General features: G+C 53.5%; 1 protein-coding gene across 1 annotated transcript in view; it reads right to left on the bottom strand.

Annotated features, from left to right (window-relative positions):
* GLB1L3 (galactosidase beta 1 like 3) overlaps positions 1–8,231 on the bottom strand; it is a gene marked incomplete at its 5' end in the record, with an annotated part of 31,231 nt that extends 23,000 nt beyond the window's left edge. The window contains 2 exons of the mRNA XM_042233616.2: positions 6,935–7,415; positions 7,907–8,231. Of these exons, the coding sequence (XP_042089550.1) occupies positions 6,935–7,415; positions 7,907–8,231 (806 nt within the window). The remainder of the gene's footprint in view (positions 1–6,934; positions 7,416–7,906) is intronic.
* Positions 8,232–12,190: the final 3,959 nt, after the last annotated feature.

Genomic DNA, 12,190 nt, shown 5'->3' with positions numbered 1-12,190 from the left:
CTTTGATTGTGTGGATCACAACAAACTGTGGAAAATTCTTAGAGAGATGGGAATACCAGACCACCTGACCTGCCTCCTGAGAAATCTGTATGCAGGTCAGGAAGAAGCAGTTAGAATTGGACATGGAACAACAGAAAAGAGTATTGTCAAGGGTGTATAATGTCACCTTGCTTATTTAATTTATATGCAGAGTACATCATGAGAAATGCTGGGCTGGATGAAGCACAAACTGGAATCAAGATTGCCGGGAGAAATATCAATAACCTCAGATATGCAGATGATACCACCCTTATGGCAGAAAGTGAAGCAGAACTAAAGAGCTTCTTGATGAAAGTGAAAGAGGAGAGTGAAAAAGTTGGCTTAAAGCTCAACATTCAGAAAACTAAGATAATGGCATCCAGTCCCATCACTTCATGGGAAATAGATGGGGAAACAATGGAAACAGTGTCAGACTTTATTTTTGGAGGTTCCAAAATCATCACAGATGGTGACTGCAAACATGAAATTAAAAGGCGCTTGCTCCTGGGAAGAAAAGTTTTGACCAACCTAGATAACATATTCAAAAGCAGAGACATTACTCTGCCAACAAAGGTCCATCTAGTCAAAGCCATGGTTTTTCCAGTGGTCATGTATGGATGTGAGAGTTGGACTATAAAGAAAGCTGAGTGCTGAAGAATTGATGCTTTTGAACTGTGGTGTTGGAGAAGACTCTTGAGAGTCCCTTGGACTGCAAGGAGATCCAACCAGTCCATCCTAAAGGAAATCAGTCCTGAATAGTCATTGGAAGGACTGATGCTGAAGCTGAAACTCCAATACTTTGGCCACCTGACTCGAAGAGCTGACTCATTTGAAAAGACTATGCTGGGAATGATTGAAGGCAGGAGAAGGGGAAGACAGAGGATGAGATGATTGGATGGCATCACTGACAGGGTGGACATGAGTTTGGGTAGACTCCAGGAGTTGGTGATGGACAGGGAAGCCTGGCATGCTGCAGTCCATGGGGTCACAAAGAGGCGGACAGGACTGAGTGACTGAACTGAACTCCATCGTTACCAGGCTGACCTGGGTGGCCCTACCTGGCATGGCTCACGGTTTCATTGAGTTCGACAAGGCTGTGGTCCACGTGATCATTTTGGTTAGTTTTCTGTGATTGTGGTTTTCATTCTCTCTGCCCTCTGATTGGTGAGAATAAGAGGCTTATGGAAGCTTCCTGATGGGAAAGACTGACTGAGGGGGAAACTGGGTCTTGCTCTGATGGGCGGGGCCATGCTCAGTAAATGTTTTGTCCAATTTTCTGCTGATGGGCGGGGCTGTGTTCCTTCCCTATTGTTTGGCCTGAGGCGGGAGCCTCCTGGACACTTACAGGCAAGTCCCGCTCAGTCTCCTGTGGGGTCGCTGCTCCTTTCCCCCGGGTCCTGGTGGGCACAAGGTTTTGTTCGTGCCCTCTGAGAGTCTGTTTCCCCGTCCTGTGAAGTTCGGTAATCAAATCCCACTGGCCTCCACAGTCAGATTCCCTGGGGAGTCTCAGTCCCTTTGCCAGATCCCCAGGTCTGGAAATCTGTCGTGGGCCCTAGAACTTTCTTAACAGGGTGAGAACTTCTTTGGTGTAATTGTTCTGTATAATTGAATTTCCCTGGTGGCTCAGCTGGTGAGGAATCCGCCTGCAATGTGGGAGACCTGGCTTCCATCTCTGGGTTGGGAAGATCCCCTGGAAAAGGGAACGGCAGCCCACTCCAGTGTTCTGGCCTGGAGAATTCCATGGACTGTACAGTCTACGGGGTCACAAAGGGTTGGACAGACGGAGTGACTTCCACTCACACAATTGCTCTGCAGTTTGTGAGGTGTATGCTCGGCGGCTCTATGGTGGGTGGGGCTAATGGCAAAAGAGGGGGTCCTCCACGGAGAAGGTCCTTCAAGGACTGAACTGAACTGAAGTGGTGGCAGAACTGACTGTGTTTCAAGATCTCCTGTTGTGAGAAGGAGTGAAAAGTTGGTTTGCTCAAGACTAAATATGCCTGGAAAAGTTTATACCTACACATTGAGAGAACAGAATGAAAAAGCTTTGCTAAATGAGGCTTTAAAGTGATTTACTGTAAAGAAGACTTCTAAAAAAAGTTGGAACAGAAGTATAGAAAAAGATATACATAAGTAAGAATTAGTCTCAGTTCAGTTCAGTCGCTCAGTCGTGTCCGACTCTTTGCAACCCCGTGAATCGCAGCACGCCAGGCCTCCCTCTCCATCACCATCTTCCGGAGTTCACTCAGACTCACGTCCATCGAGTCTGTGATGTCATCCAGCCATCTCATCCTCTGTCGTCCCCTTCTCCTCCTGCCCCCAATCCCTCCCGGCATCAGAGTCTTTTCCAATGAGTCAACACTTCGCATGAGGTGGCCAAAGTACTGGAGCTTCAGCTTTAGCATCATTCCTTCCAAAGAAATCCCAGGATGGATCTCCTTTAGGATGGACTGGTTGGATCTCCTTGCAGTCCAAGGGACTCTCAAGAGTCTTCTCCAACACCACACTTCAAAAGCATCAATTCTTCGGCGCTCAGCCTTCTTCACAGTCCAACTTTCACATCCATACATGACCACAGGGAAAACCATAGCCTTGACTAGATGGACTTTAGTTGGCAAAGTAATGTCTGCTTTTGAATATGCTACCTAGATTGGTCATAACTTTTGTTCCAAGGAGTAAGCGTCTTTTAATTTCGTGGCTGCAGTCACCATCTGCAGTGATTTTGGAGCCCCCAAAAAAAAAGTCTGACACTGTTTCTACTGTTTCCCATCTACTTCCCATGAAGTGATGGGACCAGATGCCATGATCTTCGTTTTCTGAATGTTGAGCTTTAAGCCAACTTTTTCACTCTCCTCTTTCACTTTCATCAAGAGGCTTTTTAGCTGTGTCTAGCACTCTTAAAAAGCAAGCAAAATGGGTTTTAAGGCAAAGAAAACCCCGCACAAATAGAGGTTGAGAGGCTTCAAGTAGGAATAAAAGGAAAGAAGCCTCAAGAAGATGTGATAATCATGGCGTTGCAGGTTCTGAATACACAGCTTCAGGGAGAAGGTTACTGAACCAGAGGGGGAAAGGGTCCATCCACAGCCACAGTGGAGAGTTAAAATACTTCTCTACAAGACAAAGACAACAACAGCAAAAAAAAAAAAAAAAAAAAAAAAAAGGTAAGAACATAGATTTGAACAAGACAGTTGAAAGACTGAATCTAATAAATACATGGAGAGCGCAGTGGCTGACCGTGCAGAACACGCAGTTAACACGCAAACTCGAGGTGCGTAAATCTCAACCAGCGCCAAAAATCCCCATCTCTTAGTCTGTGATCCCAAGGCAAATGCAACTAAATTGGAAGTTTACATAGAGAAGATTAATAAATCTACAAGCTAGTTCTTTGAAAAAACTTAAAGTCTACACAAGATTCAGGGGAAAAAAGTCCCCAAAACTCTGGGACTTCCAAGAAAGAACTTTTAAAGTCCCAGTCAGTCTGAATGAATAAAGGAAAGGGGAAAAGAGTATAGCATAAAATAGGAAACATTTTAGAGCAGAAAAGTGAAAGTCGCTCAGTGCTGGCCCACTCTGTCACGCCATGGACTACACCATCCACAGAGTTCTCCAGGCCAGAATACAGGAGTGGGTAGCTGTTCCCTTCTCCAGGGGATCTTCCCCAACCAGGGATCAAACCCAGGTCTCCCGCATTGCAGAATCTTTACCAGCTGAGCCACAAGGGAAGCCCAAGAATACTGGAGTGGGTAGCCTATCCCTTCTCCAGGGGGTCTTCCTGACCCAGGAATCGAACTGGGGTCTCCTGCACTGCAGGTGGATTCTTTACCAGCTGAGCTATGAGGGAAGCCCTTTAGAGACATGAATTAAATAATAACTATTCAAGAGAGTTATACTGTCCCTAAAACCTTTACCACACAACCACAAAAGATAGTAGTCAAAAGTTTTACAAGTGAACTTTAAGAAACATTCAAGGTAAAAATACTTCTTTTGCAAAATATTTTCAGTGAATAAAAAAAGAAGATAAAGTCAGCTCACAAGTGTGTTGATTTAGAAACTGAGCAAGACACTCAGAAATAAAATTTTAAGTCAAGTTTAGTTATCATCATAAAGGTACATCTCTGAAATAAAACACTAGCACTCCAGTTCAGCAATCTGCATGTGGGTGCCCACAGCTGCACGTCTCATAACCAAGCAGAATTCATCCCAGAGCCGTGGATGGCTAAATATCAGGAAATAAACTTTTCAGTGTAATTTACTGCTTTAACGCACTTTCCTGGTGGCTCAGACGCTAAAGCATCTGGCTGCACTGCAGGAGACCTGGGTTTGATCCCTGGGTCGGGAAAATCCCTGGAGAAGGGAACGGCAACCCACTCCAGTATTCTTGCCTGGAGAAGCCCATGGACAGCGGAGCCTGGGGCGGCTACAGTCCACGGGGTCCCATAGAGTCGCACAGGACTGAGCAACTATCACCACTGCTTTAGCAGAAGAGTCCCTTCAGCACATGCAGAAAGACCTCAGCAGAACTCAGTAATACTTTGTGGTTAACGTCTCTGCACATGAGATGAGCCAGTTACCAAAGGACGGCTCCCAGCCTCCAGTCCCCGCTGCTGGTCAGGTTGGTGCTGACCAGCCCTGGCCCTCAGTGAGCGTGATGCTTAGCTCTGCCACCAGGGGGCAGTGGGGACACTCGAGTGCAAAGGGCTTCTGCTCTGGGTCCCGCTGGGAGTCAGCGGTATGGGGACAGCCAGTGGTCCCTGCTCCATCCAAACTTCAGTGCGGTCTAAGTGTCAATCGAAACGACTAGTGGAGGCTTAACCCAGGAAGGCAAGCGGACGGAAACCTTCTGGAATGAATGTAACGAGCGCAGGGACCGATGTAGACGTTAAATTACCGCGCCCCCGGGTGTCTGCTACCACGTTTCTGCTCTTTCCTCCACGTATGGCAAGCCCTAGATTCTCGGGACTGCCCTCCCTTTTTCTTGACGTTACCAAACAAAACCCCAAAGCCTGACCATGAAAACAACAGACCTTTCTGATTGCTGGTGACATACATCTCATCAAGAAGCAGAAAAATAAAGTTTAGCACTGGGGCCAGTGGTTAAGACGCTGGGCTTCTGATGCAGGGAGCACAGGGTCAGGTCTGGCTGGGGCACTGAGATCCCACATGCGGCAGAGCAGGGCCAAGAAAAGATACTTTTAATTAAATAAGTAAAAATAAAGTTGAATAGCTATTTAGGGATCGCTGACCTAAATAACCTACAATAATCATTCGGTTACTCCCTGTTCCAACAATTAGAAGATTTAGGTCGAGGGTAATGATGTTTAAGAACATAATATAGGAAATGACTTTAGCTTACTGTCACTTTGAAGAGATAAGAACACCAGAAACTCTGCATCATAAAATGATGAAATACCCTGCCAAGGGCACTTGGGCTTGATAACAAAACCTCACAGGGAGGGGTGCCAAGCTCCAGGCAGGTAACCCAGCTGCCCAAGCCGAGTCCAGTCCTGAGGGGCCGCGGGCCCTGGGGCCTGCCTGACCCTCCAGCAGGCCCTTCAAGGCCACCGTCGACGATCCCGGCCCCGGGCCCCTCTTGCCCGTGTTCTGGGGGAGGGGCTCTGGGCTCTGGGCTCTGGGCAGCTGGCTCCGCGGGAGGGCCTCCCTGCTGGCCAGACCCTGGCGCGTGTCCCTGGAGCTCCTGTGCGTCTGCTCCGGCCACGTCCACAGACTTTCCCTCTTGGACTCACTGTCACCCCAACATCATCAGCTCCTGCTTTTCTCAGCTTCAAGACATTTGCGGAAACGGTCCCTTATGAAGGAACCACCACTGTTCCTCTTTCAAATATGGCTTTTACTTGGGACGTGGCCTTTTCTCCACCAACCAGGTGCTTGCAGGCAGGAACCTCTGCTCCACTGCCTCGGAGGCAGCCTCACTCCCCTGAGGGCTGTGGCAGGTCACTGGGCAAAACTGACCCTGGAACCCGGCTGGCAGAGCCCTCAGGGTAGGGACCGTAAATCCACAGTTGTCAGGACCACGTAAGGCCCCGAAGATGCTTAGAAATCCCACCGTCATCAGTACACCTTAACCATATCGCCCCTCGACACACAGTCAAGGTGAACGCCCGCTGACTGAGCCGGCTCGCTTTTCCTTATGAGGCCACCATTGGGTGCATGCACGCGCCGGCACTATGGCCTTTTCCTAGCACGCGACCTTAAGAGGCAAACTGCCCCGGGTCGGGAAGACCCCCTGGAGAAGGAAATGGCAGCCCACTCCAGGATTCTTGCCTGGAGAGTCCCATGGACAGAGGAGCCTGGTGGGCCACAGTCCACGGGGCCGCAAGAGCCAGACACGAGGGAGCGACTGAGCAGCCCACTCATTCCTCTCAGTGCTCATTTCACAGACGTGCAAACTTGTTAAAACAACGTGCATTTAGAGGGGAAGGGATAGTTAAGCATTTGGGGATGGTCAGGTACAGACTGCTGTATTTAAAATGGATAACCAACCGGGACCTGCTGTACGGCACGGGGAACTGGCCGACTCATGCGGCAGCCTGGATGGGAGGAGGGTTTGGGGGAGAAAGGACACGCGGATGTGTATGGCCGAGTCCCTTCACCGGAACTATCACAACGTTGTTATCAGCCATACCCCAATGCAAAATGGTTTGGGCGTTTAAAAACAAGCCTTTACCTAGAAGTCTACGTTGAGCGTCCGTCATAAAGCCGCTCTCCTAAGGGGCCCGGGGCCCTCCTACTGGGAAGGCTCCTGAGCGAAGCCTGCCTCTCCCCTGTTCCCCGTGACCCCACCCGCGGACGGACCACGGCATCCTAAGCACACGGCTGAGCAGCGCGAGCCGTGAACGGCACGCACGGGACCCGGCATCGCAGGCTCCGGCCCCGCATCCGAGGCCCGCGCCGCGCTCACGTGGTGACGGTGTTGAAGCCGCAGGCCCGCAGCTTGAGCAGCCGGTCTCTCCAGGAGGCCCGTGGCACTCGGAAGTAGTGTATGGAGCCCCCGAGGATGAGGAACTCGCGGCCCTCCAGCGTGAAGTAGGGGTTGCGCCCGGCTCGCTCCTCAGTCTGAATCCCCCACGAGCGGTTCTGCAGCTCGCGGGGCGTCAGGTGCGACCAGTCGAACCTGCCGGGGGCCCAGAGGAAGAGGTGGCGGCGGGCAGAGCGAGGCTTTGGGGCCCCGCCCGGAGAGAAGGCGCTGGGCTCAGGCGCTGCCGCAGTTTCAGCCCAGAACGGAGAAGGGGCCCCCTGCTCAGGCAGACCTGCGCGGGCTTGGATGCAGCTTTCTGTGTTCGAATATAAAGTTATTTCTGTGTTTCGCCGGAGGAGCAAAACCCGATGAGGCAAATGGCAGGAAAAGGACGCACAGGACTCTTCTCCAGGAGAGACGGGGGCTGAAAGGACAAGGAGACCGCCCGTGACCCCGGCAGGCGAGGGAGGCGCGGGAGGGACCAGGGAGCGGCCCGGGGCGGCAGGAGCGGGGCCCGTGCTGAACCGGGGCCGCCGGGGCTGCCGCGCAGCCCGCCTCATTCTGCGCTGAGGGCTGCCTGTGGACTTTGCCTCCTAGAGGCCTGCGGCCACCAACAGGGCAGGAGGGGCACCGGGCGGGGTCCCGGGGACGTGGAGGAGGGGACGGGGCCGCCCTTCTTCCCGGGGTGCTGGGCCGAGGCGGGCTTGGCCGGGGCAGAAGCCGCGGTGGGGGACTGCCGCCCCGGGCAGATCTGGGGACCGCGAGGCCGCCCGCCCCGGGGCGAGGGCCCCAGGCTGACCGCGACAGACGGCGGGAGGCCTCGGAGGCTCCGGGGCGAGGACGGGGAGAGGCGAGGGGGCCTCAGGGAGCCCGCACCTGGAAGGCCCATGGGCTGCGGGGATGGGGGTCCTTCACCTGGAGCGCGGCGGGGAGCCCATCCCCGCGAGGGGAGGCGTCCAGGTCCCCCGACGCCGGGATGAAGCGGAGGGAGCGGCGGGTCGGAGGCCTCTGCGCGCAGACGCTTCCCAGCTGCGGGAAGGAACCGGAGGGTTAGCTTGAGTTCCCGGGACCGAAGGGCGCGAGAAGAACCCGAGGGCGGAAGCGCAGAGCAGGCGGTCAGCGCGCCCCGTGGCCCAAGGTCCACTACGGAGACGCTCAGCAAGGAGGCCACCGGGCGCGAGGGCGCCGGGCGTGCGCCCCTGGGGGAGCCGTCTCCCCATCCCGCCGCAGGAGACGGAGAGAGTCACGGGGCGGGGTACAGAGGGACGCCGGTGGACGGAGAGTCCGTCCAGTGTCCGCAGCGAAGGCGGGGGCACCGCGGAGGCCTCGTTGCTGGGCACCAGGGGCGCCGCGGCGTCTCCTGCCGGAGGCTGCCGGGACCTTCAAGCCGGGTATCCGTTCTGCGGGGACTGCCTGGTGCAAGGCGGAGGTGAGGTGAGAAATAGGTCATCGAGGAGCCGGGGGTCCCAGGAGGAGCACCGGAGCCGTTCTCCTGGTCCCTACGCTCTGCGAGGACACGGAGGGATTTTAGGAGAATTTCCAGGTGAAATGGGAACTTCTGGTAATTGCCTGCTGAAGCAGGTGCTTCAGAGAGAGGAGGCGGACGGCTCCCGCGCTGGCAGCCCAGGCGAGCCGGGTAGTCAGTGGGGATGTCTCCTGAGACCAGAAACGCAGGTCTGGGTAGAGATTTGAACACGCTGAGCCCTGTCTGAAACACCTGGATCTCAAGTCCTGGGATGAAAAGTCTCTTTTCAGAGACTGGAAAATCAGACAGTCCCCTGGCCTTTTCTCCCTGAAGCCCTTTGCTTTTCCTGTGCCATTGGAAGGAGCAGAGCCCATGGTACCAGGTCAAAATTAAGACCAGAGTTTTCCGCGAGCGTGTGGGTGTTTGTTACTCTTGTCTGGCTCATCACAGGTACGTGTCCACCCTTGAGACCAGACCTCCCTGAGAATTTTGTACAATGTCCCTCTTTCTCTCATTCTTAGGTTGGATGCTAGGGGCTGCCTTGACTTTCCACTCCTTAAACACAGAAGCGCAATGTTCCATTTATTTGAATATACCTTGTTTTATAAATCTGGTTTTACAGCCACAAAACTGTATTCTTTTTCATCAAGATTGTAAAACTATTCTAGGGCCTGTGCCTTTCCATATACAATTTAGAAAAAGCTTGTCTATTTCTACCAAAGGCCATGCTGACATTTTGATGGGAACTGTGTTAGACTTTCCCCCTCCATGAGGAAGATTTAGCAGCCTCGCTGTGTTGAGTCTTCAAATCTGTGAACCTGCTGTGTTTCTGAATTCATTTCGGTCTGCTATCACTCTGGGGGGCTTCCCTCATAGCTCAGATGGTAAGGAATCCACCCGCAATGCGGGAGACCTGAGTTCAATCCCTGGGTTGGGAAGATTCCAGTATTCTGGCCTGGAGAATCCCATGGACTGTATGTATAGTCCATGGGGTCAAAAAGAGTTGGACACGACTAACCAACTTTCACTTTTTTGATCAGAATTCTCTGTTTTTCCCACGCATGGTTTTTAGCTGTATCCCCGGCGTTTCATTTTCTTTCGAGCTATTTTAAAGTCACTATTTGTTTCTGGTGGTGCTGGACCTTTGCTGCTGCAGACTCCCCTCTTCTTGCAGCGTGAGGGGGCTGCTCTCCGGCCGCGGCGTGCGGACTTCTCGTTGCCGTGGCTCTCTTGTTAGGGCGCATGGGCTCTGGGGCCTTCAGGCTTCAGGACTCGGGGCTCCCGGGTATAGCTGCTTCAGGGCACGTGGGATCTTCCCTGACCTGGGCCTGAACCCATATCCTCTGCACTGGCAGGTGGACTCTTTAGCACTGAGCCCCCAGGGAAGCCCCTCTTTTGAGCTATTTTAAATGGCATGGTATTTTCAAGTTCAGTCTCAACAAGTTCATGGTGAGCATAGAGAAATGCAGCCGGGCGTCTTGTGTGGATCTGGTATTCTGTGACCTTGGTATTCTCTCTCATTAATTCTACACAGTTGTTTTGAAACCCAGTTCCCCGGGACTTTCTAAAGAAGCGGTTATGTTGGGAATTCCCTGGTGGCCCAGTGGTCAGGACCTGGTGCTTTCACTGCCGAGGTCCCACGAGACACATGGCCAAAAAATAATAATAATAATTAAATAAATAGAAGAATCTGGGATAGAAGAAGCAGAGCTGAAAATTGAGGGAAAAAAATCTTTTAAAACAGAAAGTCACGTTATCTGAAAAGACAGGTTTCTTTTTCTTTCCAATCGCTCCAATGTCTTATTAATTCTTCTTATCCCACTGTGGTAGCTGGAGTTCCCAGTACTGTCTTGAATAAGAGTGGTGAGAACCATCCTTACCTGTTTCCAGGTTTCAGGTGGCAAGCAGCTGTTTACCACTAAGTGTAATGCTAAGTGTGGGTGGGTGTGTATACATTGTTTATCAATTTGAAGTGATTTCCTTCTAGCCCTCTGTTAGAGGGCACTCTAACAGAGCAAGTTGGTGACACTCGTCGAAAATACAGCAACAGTTCTGCTCGGAAACATCTAACCTTCAGAGTAAGAGGGGTAAATAGGGGTCAACCAGGGAAGTGTGGCTGAGAACCTGCCTGCGGTCCAGGAAGACACCACACGCTTAGAACAAGCCCATGCTCCAGAGCCCAAGCATCCTGGAGCCCGTGCTTCCCAACAAGAGAAGCCAGGGCCCGCAGCTAGGGGCAGACGCTGCCCCCTGCAACCAGAGGAAGCCCGTGGGCAGCAGCAAAGGCCCAGCTCGGCCAAAAGCGAAGCACAAGATGACTCAAAGAAAAAGGAGGGGGTAAAAATGACTACAGTGTGTCAGGTCAATGCCTGAGAGGTTTCGCTTCCAAATTCGCTCGCACTGGTCCAGCTTTGCTGCCAAATAATTTTAGAAGACACTTCAGGCTTTAGTGTTTATGGGCGTAGAGATTACAGAGAAGGGGCTGTATGCGGGTAAGTGTTAGCTTTGTTCCTGGAACGTTCACGGCTCTAGTTTCAAGAGGCCAAATGGACAGATCCTCCAATCTTGCCCCCTGAGCCGAGCAGCGGGAATAGTCGAGGACAGACTCCACGTTCAGCAGCTAAGCAGAGAAGTAAGCTCCAAAAGCAAGGGGAAGCAATGCCCAGCGGCCCAGAGATCAAGACCCCCAGCAGAGGGAAGCGTGCGGATCATACTCAAGGGGAGGCCGCTTGGAATGGCCGCGGGGAGGGCCTGGGCCTCTAAAGAAGGAGAGAGCTGCGGAGAAAGGGCGGAGCCCCGGGCCGGGGGTCAGAAGGGGTGACGGGCCGGTTCGCAGCCTCTGGGGGGGCCCTTGGGCCCAGGGTGGGGTGGGGGCCGGGGTCGTGGCCTCCCTGTCGCGCTGGCGCGCAGAGGATTCCTGCCCTGGCTCTCTGTATTAGACAGTAAGTCCCCGACCGACGCACCTTCCAGCTTTGAGTTTCCGCAGGTGGAAACCCGCGTGTGCACGTCCGGCCCGTGAGTGAGTCCCCGTGCCTGGTGTATGCTGTCCTTGCGCGCGCCCTCTATCGTGGCTGTGCGGCTGTGCTTTACGCCCAGTGCCCTGTAGAGGGCTGTAGCACACACCACGTGGGCCACTGGGTACTGGAGCACAGTAGGGGTTAAAGGGAACAAACTTACAAGAGGGAAGTAGCCTGTTTACACAACCCCCAAATTCTGACCACCCGGGGCTTCAGCCAGGGGCTCAGTGTGCGCCCCGGCCCAACCTGGCAGGACCCATGTACTTACAGGGCCCCGGGTCGGAAGCAGCTCTGAGTCCACGAACGGAGGTTCCCTGTTCGAAGAAGTGACCGTCTCAGGAAAAGCCCCGCTGGCTCTCAGCTGAGCTGAACCGACCGTTCGTGCGGAGGCTGTCTGTGCTCAGCCCGCCGAGGCGAGGCGGCCGGAGCCTCCAGGCCACCCAGTCCCCTGGGTCAGCGCACTGCCAAGCCCCACGGCTCACCAACCGTGCCAGCGCTCCCCACCTGCCTGACTGATCTGCAGGACGGTGATCCCGCAGAGAGTCAGGCGTCTGGTCTGGGGCGCATGGACGTGACGAGGAGCTCTCGTGGTGGATCACTGCCTGGGACGCCGGTGGGGCTGCCTGGGGCTGTCTGGCCCAGACGTACTGGAGGAGGGCGCGTTTCTCAGTCCCCACTGGCCCCCTCCCACCTTCCATCCTCTGCCGTCGCTTGCTC

The sequence above is a fragment of the Ovis aries genome, chromosome 15 (assembly GCF_016772045.2).
Source record: "Ovis aries strain OAR_USU_Benz2616 breed Rambouillet chromosome 15, ARS-UI_Ramb_v3.0, whole genome shotgun sequence".
In the NCBI taxonomy this organism is placed as follows: Eukaryota; Metazoa; Chordata; class Mammalia; order Artiodactyla; family Bovidae; genus Ovis; species Ovis aries.
The sequence above is the reverse complement of the archived record's forward strand: the minus strand, read 5'-3'. Positions and strand labels throughout refer to the sequence as shown.